The sequence below is a fragment of the Perca fluviatilis genome, chromosome 12 (assembly GCF_010015445.1).
Source record: "Perca fluviatilis chromosome 12, GENO_Pfluv_1.0, whole genome shotgun sequence".
Lineage (NCBI taxonomy): Eukaryota > Metazoa > Chordata > Actinopteri > Perciformes > Percidae > Perca > Perca fluviatilis.
The window spans coordinates 25,528,195-25,545,951 of record NC_053123.1 but is presented as its reverse complement, the minus strand read 5'-3'; the positions used below and the strand labels follow the sequence as shown (position 1 = coordinate 25,545,951).

At 39.4% G+C, this 17,757-nt stretch overlaps 1 protein-coding gene across 1 annotated transcript in view; it reads left to right on the top strand.

The window, feature by feature from the left end:
- The window catches only part of adcy5 (adenylate cyclase 5), an 81,110-nt gene that overhangs the window by 39,721 nt on the left and 23,632 nt on the right, over positions 1-17,757 (top strand). Inside the window, exons 4-8 of the mRNA XM_039818318.1 lie at positions 180-296; positions 14,368-14,495; positions 15,612-15,770; positions 15,914-16,055; positions 17,570-17,707. Of these exons, the coding sequence (XP_039674252.1) occupies positions 180-296; positions 14,368-14,495; positions 15,612-15,770; positions 15,914-16,055; positions 17,570-17,707 (684 nt within the window). The remainder of the gene's footprint in view (positions 1-179; positions 297-14,367; positions 14,496-15,611; positions 15,771-15,913; positions 16,056-17,569; positions 17,708-17,757) is intronic.

Below are 17,757 nucleotides of genomic sequence, written 5' to 3'. Positions count from 1 at the left end.
TGCAGGCATGTGCTTTTTTTCTTCTTCTAAATCATTTAAAAAGTTATGCATTTTTCATCCAAAGCCATCAGTTTCTACACAGCCCAACACTTACCCATCAGCAAAGCATTGATCATAGATTCTTACCGTGCACTTATTAACGTTCATTGAACTTACTCTCCTCCCACGCTTTCCTGCAGGAACGTCTTCTGCTCTCAGTGCTTCCCCGCCACGTTGCCATGGAGATGAAAGCTGACATAAACGCCAAGCAGGAGGACATGATGTTTCACAAGATCTACATCCAGAAGCATGACAACGTCAGGTAACACCAGGGGCACGCACAACGAAGAGGAGGTGGGATGATGAGGGGGAAAAAGATTGAAGCTGCTATAAAAAACACATTTTATCAACAGCTCTACAAATCATTTCATGCTGTGTGTTACCTCTCAGAAAGAGTAACAATACAAGCACACATACATTAAGATACATACACTCCTGCACTCATGAGGCACAAATAGTCCTCTGAAAATGAATATGCAATGCAAACATTTCTACTTATAGAAAGCTTTTTGTTTAAGGCTGCATTGAGCGAGTGTTGGCCATAAGAGGAAATAGATTTAATATACCTTAGTACTACGGTATATCAACTTGTCAATAGTGAGTGTTGTGGAGAACATTAAAGCTTTAGTGCATAACTTTTTGATATTAATGAACGTCCGTTACATTCAAGCCATTGCCAAATGAGTTGCTACAAAGCTAATGGCAATGTTCAGAAGATTGTGACGTCCAGCGACTTTCGCGCGCAGAAGTCCGAGTGAAGTCTTCTGAAGAATCCATCATGTTTTTTTTTTTTTAAATCCTCCGTGACCTCCTTGGCAAATAGCAACTGCGTGGAGGAGGGGTGGGGGCTGTATGCACGATCACGGAAGGCTTGCATCATGTGGACACACCAACAGTTTTGTTGTCATTACTTGGAATTCCTCATGGGGCCATATGTACTCCAGTAGATCATATAATGGTTTGAGTTTTTGAGCTGCTACTGAATCTAAATTCAGTAAAGTCAGAAATAATGGAAATGAAAATAAGTGAAATACAAGGTTGGAATCTCTCTGCCATGCCTTTTAGAACCATTTAAATTGAAATATAACACTGTGAGGATGCACCAGTGATTGTTTTTTTTGTTTTTTTTTATGGGCTGCTTCAATGAACATCTTAATCTGGATCACATTCAGTCAGTCCTATATTTTAAGGTGACTTAAACTTTACTTTTAAACCATGTTTTAGTTTTTAAAGTATGCAACATTAATAATAATAATAATAATAATAATAATAATAGTAATAATAGTAATAATAGTAATAATATACATTTAAACCTGAAATAAGTATTTTATCAAAGTTGGTCTGTTGGAGAGACCTGGATTAGGGAGGGCTATATGCATCAAATAGTTTAAACAGTATCAAAGAAATGTTGTGGAGTCATGTTGAGTTCAAAACAATAGAATTGTAAAATAAACCATGAGTTAATCCAGGTTATTTCTGAATGGTGCAGCCCACCCACATGCAGAGGCAGAGGAGGAGGGTAGTGCAGGTGTTGCCATGACAATAGGCTGCATGGTATTTTTCACCTGACTACAGTATCCGTAACCATACAGAGTGTAATATAATACTCATTTCAAAAATAAACTTTGACCACCAGTTGTTGCTGACCATAAATCAAACAACCAAGAATATAAATATATAATATAGGCTATAATACATTTTTAGAGATTTAAGTTTTACCTTTTAAAGAACCTATATTCATTTAGAGCAAAAATGTAAACTATGGATTTGTATCTTAAAGACCAAAAAAGGCTGACAAAGTTTCCTACAAAATTTATGGCATATTCCAATAACCAGGATTTGTGCTGATATTCAAAAAGTATAAAAGTTACACACAATCACAGATACATGTTTACTATATTACAGCTTAACATATGACATGAATACTGTACACTCTAAGGACCTGAACCTGTCTACATAATGTTGTGGGTGTTATTTCAGATGATGACACAAACGGTTTGTGTCTGTAAACGGCAAATACTTCCTTAAGAAGTGTTTGATATTGTTCATAAATCATCATCTTTTTCATCAATTGTCTCAACGTTTGTGCCACATGTTCAGCCAAACTCATAACGTAGGTCAAATATTTGAATTGCTTTTGTAATGTTAAATGTTTGAATGCAAGTTACCACTGTGGGGTCATTTTTAACGTTCCCTTAGTCTTAAAAATTGAGCAATGTTCAGTTTTTACAATCATTTGAAACTAAAGGGTGCAAAACATTTGGAATAGCGGTTTGAATGCATTTAGAAAACTGAAGCCGTTCACAAACACACTTTTGTAAGTGCTAAGTGCTGATGGTTGAGTGTTGATGTCCACTGTGTAGCCCAATAGATGCTATTGAGCAATCCGCTTGTCAAGATTAGCTGGCTCCAACACCTCTCTATCTCCTCCTGACCTGGTGATAGTTTAAGGGAAAGAATGTAAAAGTTTGACACATAAAACATACCTCGGCCATTCTTTGTAGTAACTTCCCTCCTACAATGTAGTATATATCTTCCAATTTAAAGGGAATTTCGGTATTTTTAACATGGGCCCTATTTTCCCATGTTTTTGTGTCTGACTAATGGGAACATTTTTGCAATTGGTCCAGTATTAAGCTAGAGCCCTACAGCTAGGAGCTGTGAAGCGACCATCAATGTAGTCCACTAAAAGTGCTTGCTTTTGACAGGCTTGATAAGTGTCTGACTATGGAAAAGTTAGAGAGGTTGTCGTTATCCTGCCATGCTTTTGTGTGTAACTTCTTGATGCCAGGTCAACACAGTAACTTCGATCTGTTTTTCTTTAGGAAAATGTGCTTTGGTATAGGATTTATTCTCCTCTTTGGCTGGCAGTAGTTATCCACGCTGAAAATAGTCACTGCAGACCCAATGGTCTACAAGGACCGGAGTGTAAGGATCCAGTTGGCGCTGTAGCACAACTAGCCACAACTTCAGCGTGTCCATATTCAAAGTTAACGTCTCTGAAAGCTTCGCATGTATCTCAACATTTTGTTGACACAATTCGGAAATGCACGTTTGAAAAAAATCTTTTAGATAGCTCCCATTCCACACCACTGTCTTCCCAGCAAGTCACCTCGTGAGATTGTAGAACAAGACTTCACCATCTTTCCATAATGTTGTCAGACACTTATAATAACAATCTGAGCATGCAAGTGGCAAAAACAGCACTTTTCGTTGCTGCCAGTTACTGTGTTTTCGCTCAATACTGGACCAATTTCAAAGACTTGTGTTCACTTAGACACAAATGCATGGGAAAATAGGGTCCAGATTGAAAAATACAGAAATTCCCTTTTTATTAACGAGTAAGTGAGCTTGACGGGTTATAATTGACCTTGGAATAGCAGTAGCAAAACCCCTGTCAGCAGAAGGCCCACTTATTGGGAATTTTATAGAGATTTCAGCCACATCTCATAGGCTTCATCTGTGGAGTTTGCTTAGTTGTGTCTAAAGGGCAGTCCTCCCACTGTTTATATGTTTTAAGATTATTAACATTATCAAAAGTCGATCAAGGCCCCCAGATTTACTATGTGCTTTCTGGTTTCACTATGTCATGTCATTATAAAAAAATCGCTTTGTTGTTATTTTTTGTTAGCCTGTATTCTCCCTTAATGGAGCCTAAATAAAAAAAAAATGTTGTTAAGTAATTTCCTGATGTTACTCAGCCTGGTGAAGACTAGTTCCGAGGACAGTGAGAGTTGAACGGAGGTAGTAGTCCATGATGATTGAGCGAATGGATGCTTAAATTCTGTTTACCCGCCACAGAGGTCTTGCTTTTGATGTGGTTGATGTGGATTCCCAAATGTATGGAATTTCCATTAATTTCCAACCCCTGTCTCTGCTTGAAGATAGCCTTCGGCGTCAAATCAGAATGGCATTAATCTTTCTCTGGTCGTCCACTGACTCCTGATTAATGACTTTGACCTCTTCCAAGTCGATGCTTTGCCCAGTTTTGGTGTGATGCTCACAGATAGCAGATGGTTTGTTTAATTCAGTCTCTGTTTGTTTGCCCAATCTTTACAGTATCAGTGTAGAGTCACTGGTTGACCGTACTTGGGCGTGTATGATAATATTATGCTCGAATAACTGAACACTGAGCTCATAAAATACCCCAGAGGACAGATGCAGTTGAAAAGCTATGGTTAGGTTTGGCACCACCTTGTGGAGTAAAAAAACACTGCATCAGGGTGACACAGGCTGATTCTCAATTCTCTTAAATTGCATACACGTTTCCTTCACTTGCTTCCCTTCCTCGCATCTTAGTCCGTCCCACTGAGGAAGCATGGGAGAGACGCGAGGAAATCATGTGAGGAGAGAGGAAGCGAGGAAATGTGTTTTTAGAGTGATGAGACGTCCTTTCCTCTGAAGTGTCACGTGAAACTATTGAGGCCCTTTTATCACTTTGATGTGTCCCTTTGAATCCTCAGGGGTTAAAGCATCAGGCCACGTACTTGGAGCTCTTGTATACAAAGGTCTTTTCATCACTATTAATGTGATCATTATCAGGAATTATCCGTTTTTGTTGCCTAAGTTTAAGATTTCAGTTAAGCGTGCAGATTGCTTTTGGGGAGTTGACAGGGCTGAAAAATTAGGACATTTCCATGGCATGTGACAGAAATTACTGAAACCAAAGTGCATTGAGCCACATGAGCACTAATGGATGAGCGTGCACATATGGACGTTTAACCATTATAACAATGAAGTTGTGTTTTCTGCAATTAAGAGGTGGACACCAAGAAGGTCATGTTGGTTCACAGTGGATGTGTTCATGAATGCAGCTGTCAAAATTCAGTAATCTGTTCAGTAACTCAATACTTATCCATGAAAAAGTTAATTAGAAGAGAAAAACCGACAGAAATCTGCATTTCCAGCTGGAGCAAACAAAACCCAAGAGAAACAAAATGATAAAAAAAAGATGGTGAAGTGTTGGTGTGGTACTGTAGAGTGTCCTGCTGTAGGTTTCTTGTGACTCACAAGGGAGTAGGCGGCAAATTAGCTGCATCCGCCAAGCTTGGCTGAATTCTGCCTGTGGTCATAAGTGTGTGGTAAATGGGTAGCTAACTAGGTGTGACCAGGCCTGTCCGGAGCAGGCAGTGGCTTTTGGTAATTGGGGGCTCTGCTGAGAGGCCGAGTAACAACAGGAAGGGATGTGACAGCTCCCACTGCTACAACTAAAGAGTAAGCGGTGAAATAGAGGGAGGTAGAGAGGTGGAAAAGGAGTCGCTTGGGGTCTGGTGCTTGTTGCTGCAGTAGATATGCAGGAGTGCAGTGCATGAAGTGATCTCAGTATAGAGCAAAAAGTGGTCATTCTATTCTCAAATGATTGTATCATTGTTTAGAGTTAAATCATTGTCACCGAGGGTACATACAGTAATTGTAGTTTTTAATCTATAGTTGGTTAGCATTGACGGTAGTTTGACTTTCAAAAAATGGTACCTGGTGGTATTTGTTCATGCTTGTGTCCCAGTAACAGAATTTTGTACCCCCAAAGGTACAATTCTGCTCCACCTCTGGGAGTGAGGCATCCCATATGTGTTTGTCCTCTGGAGTAAAATTATGTCCCATGGCTTCAGCAATGAGCCAAAATGTGTGCTGACTAAGGTATTATGCAAGAGGGCTTTGGGGTGGATGTTTTGATGCTTCCGGCTGGGTCGCCCTGTGAGCGTTTGGGAAATATTTTCAAACAGAACACTGTGACAGTCTGCTGCTGCTGTTATGTAGGCCAGCAGCACCCTGAAGAGAAAGTAAATTAGAGGAACTGACCCTACCTTTGTTCTTCATGTTCTAATTGAAGTAAGGACAAGAACTGAGACTGTGCAGCAGACGCTCATGGCTTTAGTGTGATGCAGTTAATTATGCACGTGGCTTACATAATGCCGTTCTGCTGTTGGAGCCAGGCCTGACCTGAGAATCTGTCCTTGCTGAGCAGACAACAACAAACATGCATAGAGCAGACAAACACACAAGTGCCTTTACACACAAGTAAAGATGAGATTGCTTGTCTACCTGGAGTGACAAAAACCCACAGAGTTTGCCACTATAACGTTTAAGTAAAGGAATATTTAGCCTATTAATTGTTTTACTTTCTTAACGGATAAAATCAAATTCAGCTTGAAGGGATTTAATCCATTCTCTGGTGTCCAGATGCTGTTACATACTGTATTATTATGTATTCTGCTCTACAGGATTTAGCAGATGAGAGGGGATGCAAGAATCTTTAAAATAACCAGACAAGAAAGACAGAGGGATAGATAGAAAGAAAAGAGCAGGAAATGAACACAGCGGTGGATAGGAGGAGTAATAAATAAGGGTGAATGGAGTATTGAAGTAAGAGACGAAGAAAGAAATGCAGAAAAGAAAATGAGCTAGACAACGATGAAAAGGACTGAAGAGTCTGTGTGAGATTGTTTCCTTGCTGAGGTTAGCGAGCCACCAGCAGAGCAGTGGGGTTAAGCAACCAGAGAGGCAGCATAAAAGGCAGTGCAGGTGCCAGACGAGAGGGGAACACAGGGTCAGGCAATGCCAGCGCAGCACAGCCATGGTTCAGCTGAGATTTGACCCTGAACTGATTTTGTGGTGGTGGCTCTGCAAGCAGGAGAAGGGACTGCATATATACTGTACTCTCTATTTGTCTTCTGTTTTTCCATTTCTGTTTCTCTTTACCTCTAGCTAAGATGTGTCAAGGCATTTTTAATGTCTGTACTGCCATCTCTTACTCTGATGAAGAGAGGCTTTATTTTGAAACATTAGCTGCTGCACCTTATTTAAACGCTCTTACTGTAACTGTGTGTGCCAGATCCCATCATCGTAGATCCTCTTTCTAAGATATTTGCATGAGTATTGTTGCATTACCTTTTTATTTTTTTAAATTTTTTATTTTATTTACCAGAGTATTTTATTGGTCTTTGAAATATTCAATGATGTTCAAGAGGCAGAGGATGTTCTCAATCCTGTTTCCAAGGCACTTCCACACATTTAATACCACCACAAAATATCAGCTTCGGCTTAAAAGATTCAGTTCAAAGTATTTATTTATTTATTTGTGTTTAACAATTTGTCATAGGTAGTCCATTGCGATGAATTTGGGCAGAAATGTTCTAGAATATATTACATGTTTACTCTGCTGTGCATTATTCCTGTATTATTTTCATGACCGGGTGTTCCTTTTTAACTTGCAGTCCGTAAAAGTTCCACGGAGTGCTAGTGTCCTGCAGGTGGATCAGTGGTTAAAGGTTAACAAGAAATCCCCTTTGGAAATTAAAGTCTCTTTTCATGAGTGTTAGATGAACAGAATCAACAGAAGAAATCAGTGTCTCAGAATTGTTAAATAAGTTAAGATGTTAAATTACCCGTTTGAATCACATAAATATAAATGAATCAAATTCAAATCCCAACATAGTATTTCATACCCAACAGACATCGCTGCCTTTATGTCTGTCATGTCATCAAAGGACATAACCATACAAACATTCTATGTTAAATGTATTCCATAAGTATTGTGTTAGTACACCACTAATGGCTTTATAAATAGCAATAACTCGGCCTACATCCGGTTCTACATGAGTACAGTTACTGTATGGCTGAGGGATTTTTATTGATATACTTTTAACATGTAGCACATATCTTCTGTGGATATCTGTGTGAGTGTTTCTTCTTTATCCCTAACCCAAAATATGAACTGGTCTGAAACCAAATGGAGAATTATAGATTCATCTCCAAGGCATTTTACTGTGTGGTTATCATTTTAAACCCTTTCATGTCTGTGTTGTTATCAGTTGGTAAAATTATTGCCTTTAATCCTGGTGGGTTCAAAGGACACCACATCAAATAACTTGAAAGCATGGTAACCTTTACATTTCAGCTTTATTTATTTCATCAAAATATCAGAATGTCCTAGACCTTTCCCCTGTGAGACTCCCATGCCTTTCAGTTCAGGATTTCCTCTGCAGTCACTGTCTCTTACAAAAGCAAAAATGGCCAGGATTTAATGTTGCGTACTAACTAATGACCCATCACTATGGGAACGATTAAATGGGACTTAAAGACCCCAGGTCTCTTTGTCACACCCTCTCTCGCTCTCATGCTTTTGTAACTCACCACCCACTGTCGCCTCTGATGTTACATCAGGCTGTGAGAAGTGGCCTTGCTCTCTGCTTCGCTGTGTCAGTGGGGAGTGTGGGGAGGGATTGGTAATCCGTCTGGAAATCTGTACGTCATGTATTTGACTATAAATAGTTTTACGTTCTAGCTTTAACAGTGCGAAAATATACATTCTAAATAATTGAAAATGTTTATTAAATCTTGAAATCTGCCACAGTAGTGAGAGGATTTCCAGTGTCATTTTATTTTCTGGGATTTTTCTTGACTCATGCATTTCTTAATTTAAAGTTCTTCCCTACTCTGCCTGGCTCCCTTGCTTCTCAAACAAGTACAGCTTCAAGTTTTAAGGGAGCTTATATAACTGTTGAGTAAACAAATAGCACAATCTTTCCCCTACAAGAAACCATTGAATTTATAAGCCATTAAATAAAACCATCCTAAGTTCAGTCCACTCAAGTTTTACCTCTTAGGACCAGCAGCTACTTTTTGCTAGATGTGTAACTGACATAACTGATCAAGTTCCCTGATTTAGTCTTTTCTAGTATGGTTGGCAATGCGAGACTATACACATCCACAGACGTGTATGTGTTAAAATAACTTGTTCCAAGATGGCGCCCAATTCAGCTCAAAGAAATTTCCTCACCAGACATATGACAAAAAATCTTTATCATCCTAATACAATGATACTGATACTTTTACATTTTGTGCACTACAATTAGTTTTTGTTTAATTTAATTGGGACACAAAGAGGTAGACATATGCGTTAAAGGCAAGTGAATTACTGCCTCAACACTTCTCTTCAGTCTCTCTAGAGCATGTGTCATCCTTCCCTGCATCTCCATCCTTCCATTTCTCTCTTTCCTTTCTCTTCGGCAATCTCTGCTTCTACCCAGCGAGACAGACCTCTCTCTGAGCTCAGGCACATTGGTCAAGTGTCTGCTTTCACTCGACCTCCCATGCAACAGTTCGCAGAAAGCAATCAATTATTCTCAGAAATGTCTCTGTACCCCAGAGCGGGGACTCTTAATCCTCTTCAGCCTGAGACCCAAATTAAGAAGATTTAGGCATCTTGAAACCCAGGTTCATTCAAACATGTTGGTGCTCTTTACATGTGGCCAGCCAAGAGAAATAAAAACCCTGCTGTAACCCTCAGACAATATGAGTGTTACACACCCAGAATGCAAACTCACACTTTTAACATGTGTATATATGAACATAAACACTCCTAACTCCTGCCCTTAAACACTCTACAATCGCACCATGTTCTTGGCTGTGTCGCAGACACCTACCCTGTGAGATTCGCGTGAGCTTGTTTGGTCTGAAACCTTTGTTTATTTATAGATCTCTCTTGTCCTCCTGGGGGTTTAACTCAGAAAGACACTTCTGTATAGTCAAATAAAGGTTGCAATATCTGGCTTCACAACATCAAACAATGATAATTATTCAGTTCCCTGTTGGCAAGACCTGTTGATTTTCTTAGGTGGCCCTTTAGGTGGCTAAAATACGTTATATAATATAAATATAAATATGTTAAATACACTGCTGCCCCAGTCCACAGCAGAACATTGCCTAGCTTCCGGGTTGGCATGTGCCGACCGCCATTTACTGTAGGTAATACACTCACTGTGAATAAGTACCTCTTACAACCCTATTAAAAAAAACTCCAAACTATCCCTTTAAGGTGAGGATGGATTTTCCCTCAAAGGTTATTTTAAGTTAATTTGATCATTGGGGATCCCCTAAGGAGCTGATTCAAGCTCCTTAGGTGAGTCATTGTCGAAGTTGGTGCAACGAATACAGTGTTGAGCAGTATTAAGTAGCAAAAGACACAAGGCATAGTCTTTCCTTCTGACTTATGAAGTTCGTCACATGTTTCACCCCAGGAGAAAATCAGTGACCACAGAATAAATATGCTTATTGAAAAAAGAAATGTCGAGCCCGATATGTGACTGTGTGGTTGAGGGTTATGATGCTTCACAGAACAACTTGAGCCATTCAGGATGAGCTTCTGGGTTTTTTAAGTGTGCATGAGGCCAACCTGTCTCTCTCCCACAGCTAATGCTGAGCATATTGCTTTCTCTACCTGCCATCCTGGTCTCTTTGTTCTTGTTTCTTTCTGAGAGGAATTATTTAGCCCGGCGAGATCATCTGTCCTGCAGTTGTGCCATTGTTAGGAGGGTAATGGAAATGCCTCAATCCCAAAACGACCTTTGCTATATAAGTTTACCGTGTTCTCAGGGAAGGGAAGCTAATTTCAAGTGCAAAGCTACTCACAAATGTATTAGGTCTTTCTCTGTCACACAAGCACGCACGTATGCACGCACACACACACTTGTGCCATTTTTTCAAGACAAGACGTTAGTCATTAGCACAAATGCTATATCAAGTCCTTTTTAACATCAGATTACAGGCATTGTGTTCCATTAGGACATGGCTGTACAAAGCCGCTTTAACCACAATCTCACACCGTTCACCTCCATCATTGACTTCAGGGGTACATCTTGACCAGAGTCATTTCAATACTCTTGTCTGGTGTATCAAGCTCAAAGGACAGAATGGTTTCTTTTTTATAAGAGTTTTGAGGATGTTTATGGGCTGTAGCAAAGCAGGTACACTCAGTTAATTCAGTTTAGATTTAATAAAACCTACTTTTACGGAAGACACTGATGTTTTTCCTAATATTTCCAAAATGTTTAATGAAAAGAATAACTCAAAGTCAATGAACACTGTAGAAGTATAAGTATACTGTGTAACCACAGCCTGATATAGGCTAAAGTATACCCTATTCCGCTGTGACATATAACTCTATTGTAGTCTACAAACTATTAAAAACACATAAAAGAGCCATACTGTTGCACTGGGTTCAACAAGTTCTGTCATTATGACTTGGCATGCTTAGAGTTTATCACTCTCAACTCATCAAACTAACAAAACAGTGTGAACACAGAAGCATGCTCAGTGACATGTGCCTGACTTGGAACCACTCTTCATCTATGATCAACACTTACTTATCCTTTTCAGGGTCGTGGGGGAGCCTATCCCAGCTGACATTTGGCAAGAGGCGAGGTAGAACTAGTCACCAGAGGTCAAGCATGCAGCTGCAGAGTTGTTTCAGCAACCAAATAGGTGGAATAAGGCTAGAATTATGCTGCTCTGGGCTGTACAGTACGTAGGCTAGCGTCAAAATAGCTCGCTTGAAAGGTAGCACGTCTGTCTGCAGCCTCACCAGACGAACAGTACAGTTATCAGTGAATGAAAAAAAAAAAAAAAACAATTTGCTCTTTATCATACTTTATTCTAAGAAAAATTTAATTTATTTTTGTTTCTTTTTTGTTTTGAGAATAATCGCAATTCATCCAATGCAAATGTAAGATAAGATAGCAAGCAGAAAATGTTTTCACAGAGGTGCATCTAGACCGTACATGGCTCTTACAGGTGATTGCTGTGCAGAGCTGTTGTGCCACTCTCTTATCAGTATACCAGTTTAGACCACTGGTGATGTTATTGACATCATAGTGTAATGTTGAAAACTGTCCAGCACATGATGTGCCTGGTTCAAGGCTCACATAAATGCCAGACAGCTGGCAGAGGACTAGTTAGGATTACAGGCTGCCCAAAAGTCATTCAAGGACTAGGGTACATTCCATCTAAAAGCTTGAGAAGTGGGGGACACGCTCTTGAACCTAAGGAGGACTCGAAGAGGACAAGCTGATAATATAGTGCTAAATAATCCATGACATAATTGTTGTCTTTCAGGAATATAATCGGCATAATATTTGTATTCATGTTGACAGAGGAGGTGCTGATATATCAAACAAATACAACAGAGTATTACATTAAAAAGTAATATTCATTTCTGATATGCAAAATTAGGTTTATTTTTTCAGGCTTTCTTTCAGTCTTTCGTTATTGTTTTTCCCCTATGAAATATTGTATAATTTGACTCTCTTCTGGCCTCTAAAATGTATTAAAGATAATAATCTGGGAAAAAAATAATCATTCTTTGGGTGAACTAGTCACAGCCTGTAAACATATGCCAACTGATGAGGGGTTGCAAGAACACATAGCTTTACTTTTGGGGTTCACAAGCCAAACAGATTGGGAACCACTGATTTAAGACATTCACACTAAGCCATCATTTTAAATTTTCATGTGAGACAGAAAGCCAAAACAGAGAGAGGTAGAGATTAATTTTACGTCGGCTTAGTGTGTGGACTCTTGAACACAGGCCTTAACTTTATTTGGTCACTCTTTCAATGTGCTTACTTTTTAAATAAAAAAACAACATACAAAACTCTCAGCATCACTCTTAGCATGTGAGGGTAGAAAAACAGTTATAAAATACATATCAGGCAATGCTAGCATGAATACAGACATGTGCACAGAGCTTAAGGGCAGCTCCAAAATATCAACTTCATATCTGCCATCAATATCCTGCAGCCAGACATGTGTTTGTAGCACATTTCTAATAATCTTAACCACAGCTTTATAAACAGCACATTCATGAATATTGACATTTTCTTTTTCTTATCCAGAAGCTTCATTGTTTGTCCAGCTAATGCTCAATGTATGTCATTTGTTTATGAAAGGTGAAATGATGTGCTAATCAATATTTATGAGTGAAACCGACATAATGGCATTATAAACCAGGATCATTGCTACTGACGCTTTTATGTCCATGCCAGATGTACCTTGTATCCACAAACACACACACACACACACACACACACACACACACACACACACACACACACACACACACACACACACACACACACACACACACACACACACGCTCTGTCTCTGCTTTTTTACACAGTGGGTCTTTTTGTATTTTCCCAGAGCCATGTGCTAGAGAGATACTCAGGTGGATATCATGAGACACAGTGTTCTCTAAAGCCCTACAGATACACACGTACACACACAAATCCTGCATTACATATGTTACGCCCCAGTCTAGGGGTGCCTAGGACGCAACATAAAAAGGTCCCATCTTCCCCGTCTCCCAAGTAGCCACAAACACTTCCGTGATTAGATTAACAAAGGTATCGATAGGAAGTGCCTGCTGCCCACCAGACGCCGCCATCTTGGCTCCTTATAACCAGGTTGCCTTCATTTGCATATACAATTAGAACAAAAGAGAAAAACACAGGGCACACACAGCACACACACAGCAGACAATACACAAATATGACCACAGTCATAACACATATCCTTGTAAAAGTGTTTCATAGCTACAAATACACCTTCACAATACAGACTCATCTCTGAGGCAGAATGACCTTTAAAGGATCAGTTGCCTTAAATTCCGTACATAATCTCACTTACCTCTAGTGCCCTTTTGACATGCAGATGTTTTGTCTTTAAGTGTCCAGGATTTGAAAAATCTGTTGCTAAGATTTCTGCCTCCACCCTCCTTAAACCTGCAATAACTTGATTTTTTTAGCCACTTGTTTCAGTGGTTTGACTTTTGTTCTGGATGTTTAGTATTAATGCCAGGCCTGTCTTACACCGTGAATCCTTCACCTTTTGATTGTCGCTAGTGGAGGCCTGCGTGACTGAAACCATTTGTCGAAGTTATCATTTACAGATACATTTGCACTCCACTTTGTTTTACATGTTTCTAAAAAAATTTTTTACCACATAGTTGGACTGTAAGATACGTCTTTAACATGAAGCTTTGTTGCAGCTGTAACATTGATCCAGTTAAATCACTATAATAACATTTGTTCAAGGTTGGACTAGGCTAAACAGTTATGTGGTTGTGGTTCGTAAAAGGCATATTTATTTCAGTACATACAATAGTCCTCAGGACACAAATACACAGGCGCACACGCACACACACACACGCACACACACACACACACACACACAGATGCTTAAAGCAACACTATGTAACGTTTAGCGTGAGCTGTAGTTCCAATGAGACAACCTGTGGGGGACCAAAGCGGGAAAAGTTACATAGTGTTGCTTTAAAATCCCAGGTGCCATGTGTCCTACCACCTACGACAGCCAATAATATTAAAGGATGAATGAACTTGGTGTGTGAGGTGTGTGAATAGGACAAGCTGTAGAGTTTACTAACCAAGGGAAGACATGTAAAAGTGAAGTCATCATGTAACCCACCAGAGTAAACTCTTCTTGAGTTTATGAGCTGGTGTACTTATCCAGTAAGTTGTTCTTTCCTGACAGGAGAACCACTGTCTGCGGATCAAGATCCTGGGAGACTGCTACTACTGCGTATCTGGGTTGCCAGAGGCGAGGGCCGACCACGCCCACTGCTGTGTGGAGATGGGGATGGACATGATAGAGGCCATCTCGTAAGTAGCCCCCGGGGTTAACAGGGCATCGCTGGTTAACGCATGTAAAATGGTAATAGAAGCTCTTGTCTCCAGTCTGCTTCAGTTTCATTGGCTGGGAAAACTGCTCGACGGATGACTTCCAGATGCAGTTTTAGTCATATTTCATGAGAATTATTTATCAGCCATGGGAGCGGTAATAAATAATATCACTTTGTATACAGGAACATTTTCTGTTATACATCCAAAAACCCTCCCCAAAGATCCCCTGCCTGCTCCTGCAATGTTTTTTATTTAGGTTACTAAGCCATCGCAGCTGATCTGCCTCCCTCTTCTCTGTTAGCATTATCCTCTCTATTTATTCATCCATCCATCTGTACATTTTCTGTACCTGTGTATGCTGCTCAGAGCAGTAAGGATCTGTATGGGACCTTATCCAACCATGCACTGCACTAGTGCTTAAAGGAGAAGTTAGATACTTTGGAGAAAAAAAAACACTAATTCCCTTTATTCCAAAGAGTTAGATAAGAAGAATGATACCACTTTCATGTCTGTACAGTAAATATGAAGCTACAGCCGGATAACTTAGCTTAGCACAGAGACCGAAATCAGGGAGAAACTGCTAGCCTGATTCTGTTCAAAACATTTCCAAAATGTTGAACTTGTCCTTCAAAAGTAGTAAATTAATCAAGTTATTATTAATAATAATAATACCCCCCCATCTGGAGGAAGCAAGACAGTGTCCCAGCACCCAGAAGTTGTTTTCCAAAACAGAGATTAATTCAGAGGTGGTCTTCAGTCAAACCGCCAGGTCAAAGCTCTGATATTAGTCCAGTTCGCAGCATTATCTGCATATTTAGCTGTAATCTAATCATAACGACTGCATGGCTGCAGCAATGGGGAATGTGTTTTGATCATTAAAAGCTGCAATCAGTCTTGCAAGACACCACGGCTGTCTCTATGTTTATTTTTAAGTCTACAGTCTGTTGCCACGTTCTCAGTCATCATCAATACATGTCTTTTACTTTACACAGCAAGACAGCAAGACACATCCAAAACATTCACGTCATGATCTACATCAAAAAAATTAGAAATTAGTTATTGTCACTTCACCATACTTTCTAATGTTTTCTGCAGGCTGGTACGTGAGGTAACTGGGGTGAATGTGAACATGCGAGTGGGAATCCACAGCGGCAGGGTGCACTGTGGGGTGCTGGGACTCAGGAAGTGGCAGTTTGACGTCTGGTCCAATGACGTCACACTAGCCAATCAGATGGAGGCTGGGGGCCAAGCTGGGTAGGTCTCTCTGCAGTAGTTATAGTCAAATTCAAAGTAACTACAAACCAGTCCGTTTTACTGAAACTGTATGTACAGCCATATACAGTATCCAAATAATGAACATTTATATGGGTGTTTATATGTGTTATTTTCCTTTTCAGGCGTATCCATATCACTAAGGCCACTCTGAATTATCTGAACGGGGACTACGATGTGGAGGACGGAGCAGGGGGAGAACGAAATGCCTACTTGAAGAAGCACAACATAGAAACCTACCTCATTGTGGGCTGCAGTCAGAAAAGGGTACGGTCCTCATTAATGTCTGAAATTGCATTGGCCACACATAAAAGTACACATAAAGTGCACACTTAAACACCATATTTAGGGCTGTTTAGCCACTAGGGGACAATATAACTCCACAACAAGCTGATAGACACACAGCCATGACATATTATCATCTTGTAAAGCTGCTGCTGTGTTAGCAAACATTACAAGAGATACATATTTTTATACCATTGGAGTCATGTTTCACTTGATAAATATAAATCCAATATTCACAGTCCATCAACTCCTGAGTAAAATATCACACTTTTTAGCTGCTAATTTTACTTTCTTCACCAGCTAGATGCCAACTTTGTCTGTGCTGGGCAGTTAGTGTGCATTCATTTATTTCATTCATAATCTAAGAAAATTAATTAATGCAGCTTTAGGAAAATCTCTAGGAAAAACAACAATAATTTAAAAAACATCAGTAAAAATACCATAATTTAAATATTAGTAATAGCAAGCCTTCTGGAGTTACACCATTTAATAGTTTTGGATGACTTTCAGGTTCTGATTCAAAGCATAAACAGAAGCTGTGGGTGTTCAAATGCTGCTCCTGAAGGAGCTATCTTTTGAAATAAAAGCAGCCAGTCATATTGCACATATCATTGTTTATAAACTGGGATTCTGTGAACTGTTATTCGGAGAGGAATGAATTCATCTCCACTTGGCTGCATGAGCTCCAGTTTGTTTATGACAGAACTGCTTTTATCAGCCATCTTTGTCCTCTAGCAGTATCACAAGCTGTGACTATAGATAGCATGTCATGTGAAGTGATATCTTCTCTCACTTTTGCTGCTCATGCTCTGAGACAGAAGGAAGATTGTACAGTCTAATTATTTTAGTTTCTTTTTTCAATTTTTGAAAAAAACAACAACCTAGAACCAGAATGCAGTTCTAATATCAGATCTGTACGAAATAAAATAGTTACAGATAGTACCTCCGGAAAACATCTTTTAACACAGCAGAAGTGGAATTTTTTTTCCTGAGCATAAAAATACTGTACATACAGTTGGTGGAAGTTTTTATTTACTGCTTCTCACAGTATGATGAGTAAATAAATGATTAACGTTGTCTGCAGTGGCAGGATGATTTTTGTAAAAGTCTTACCACCTCGCTATCACTAACATAAAAGTAGAAATACCCCATTATCAAAATACTCCAGAATTCCTGCTTTGAAAAAAAAAATACAAGTAAGTAAAAGTACAGAAATATTAAGTAACAATTCTTCCTGAATGTTGTGAATTAGAAGTACACAATGGCACAACATACAATAGAAGTACCTCAAAAGTACATTACTTGAGAAAATCTACTACATTTAAATAAAATCATAGTCCAGTAGAGGCAACATTGTCTGCTCAACCAGTTGCTGACAAACCAAACACCAGAAAGAGATTTTGTGTCTGTCAATGAACTTTATCTTTTGTTTAGTTTTTGTGAGTTCCTCAGTATGTAATGAATATATTCTAATTCTGTATCTTCATTTCTTACAGAAAGAGGAAAAGGCAATGATAGCCAAAATGAACCGACAGAGGACAAATTCTGTCACCCACAACAGTGGCCACTGGACTGACCGACCGTTCTACAACCATATGGGTGGCAACCAGGTCTCCAAGGAAATGAAGAGGATGGTAAGGAAGATTTAAAAAGTGGTCATTTCAGAGTGTCATGACCCTCTGCT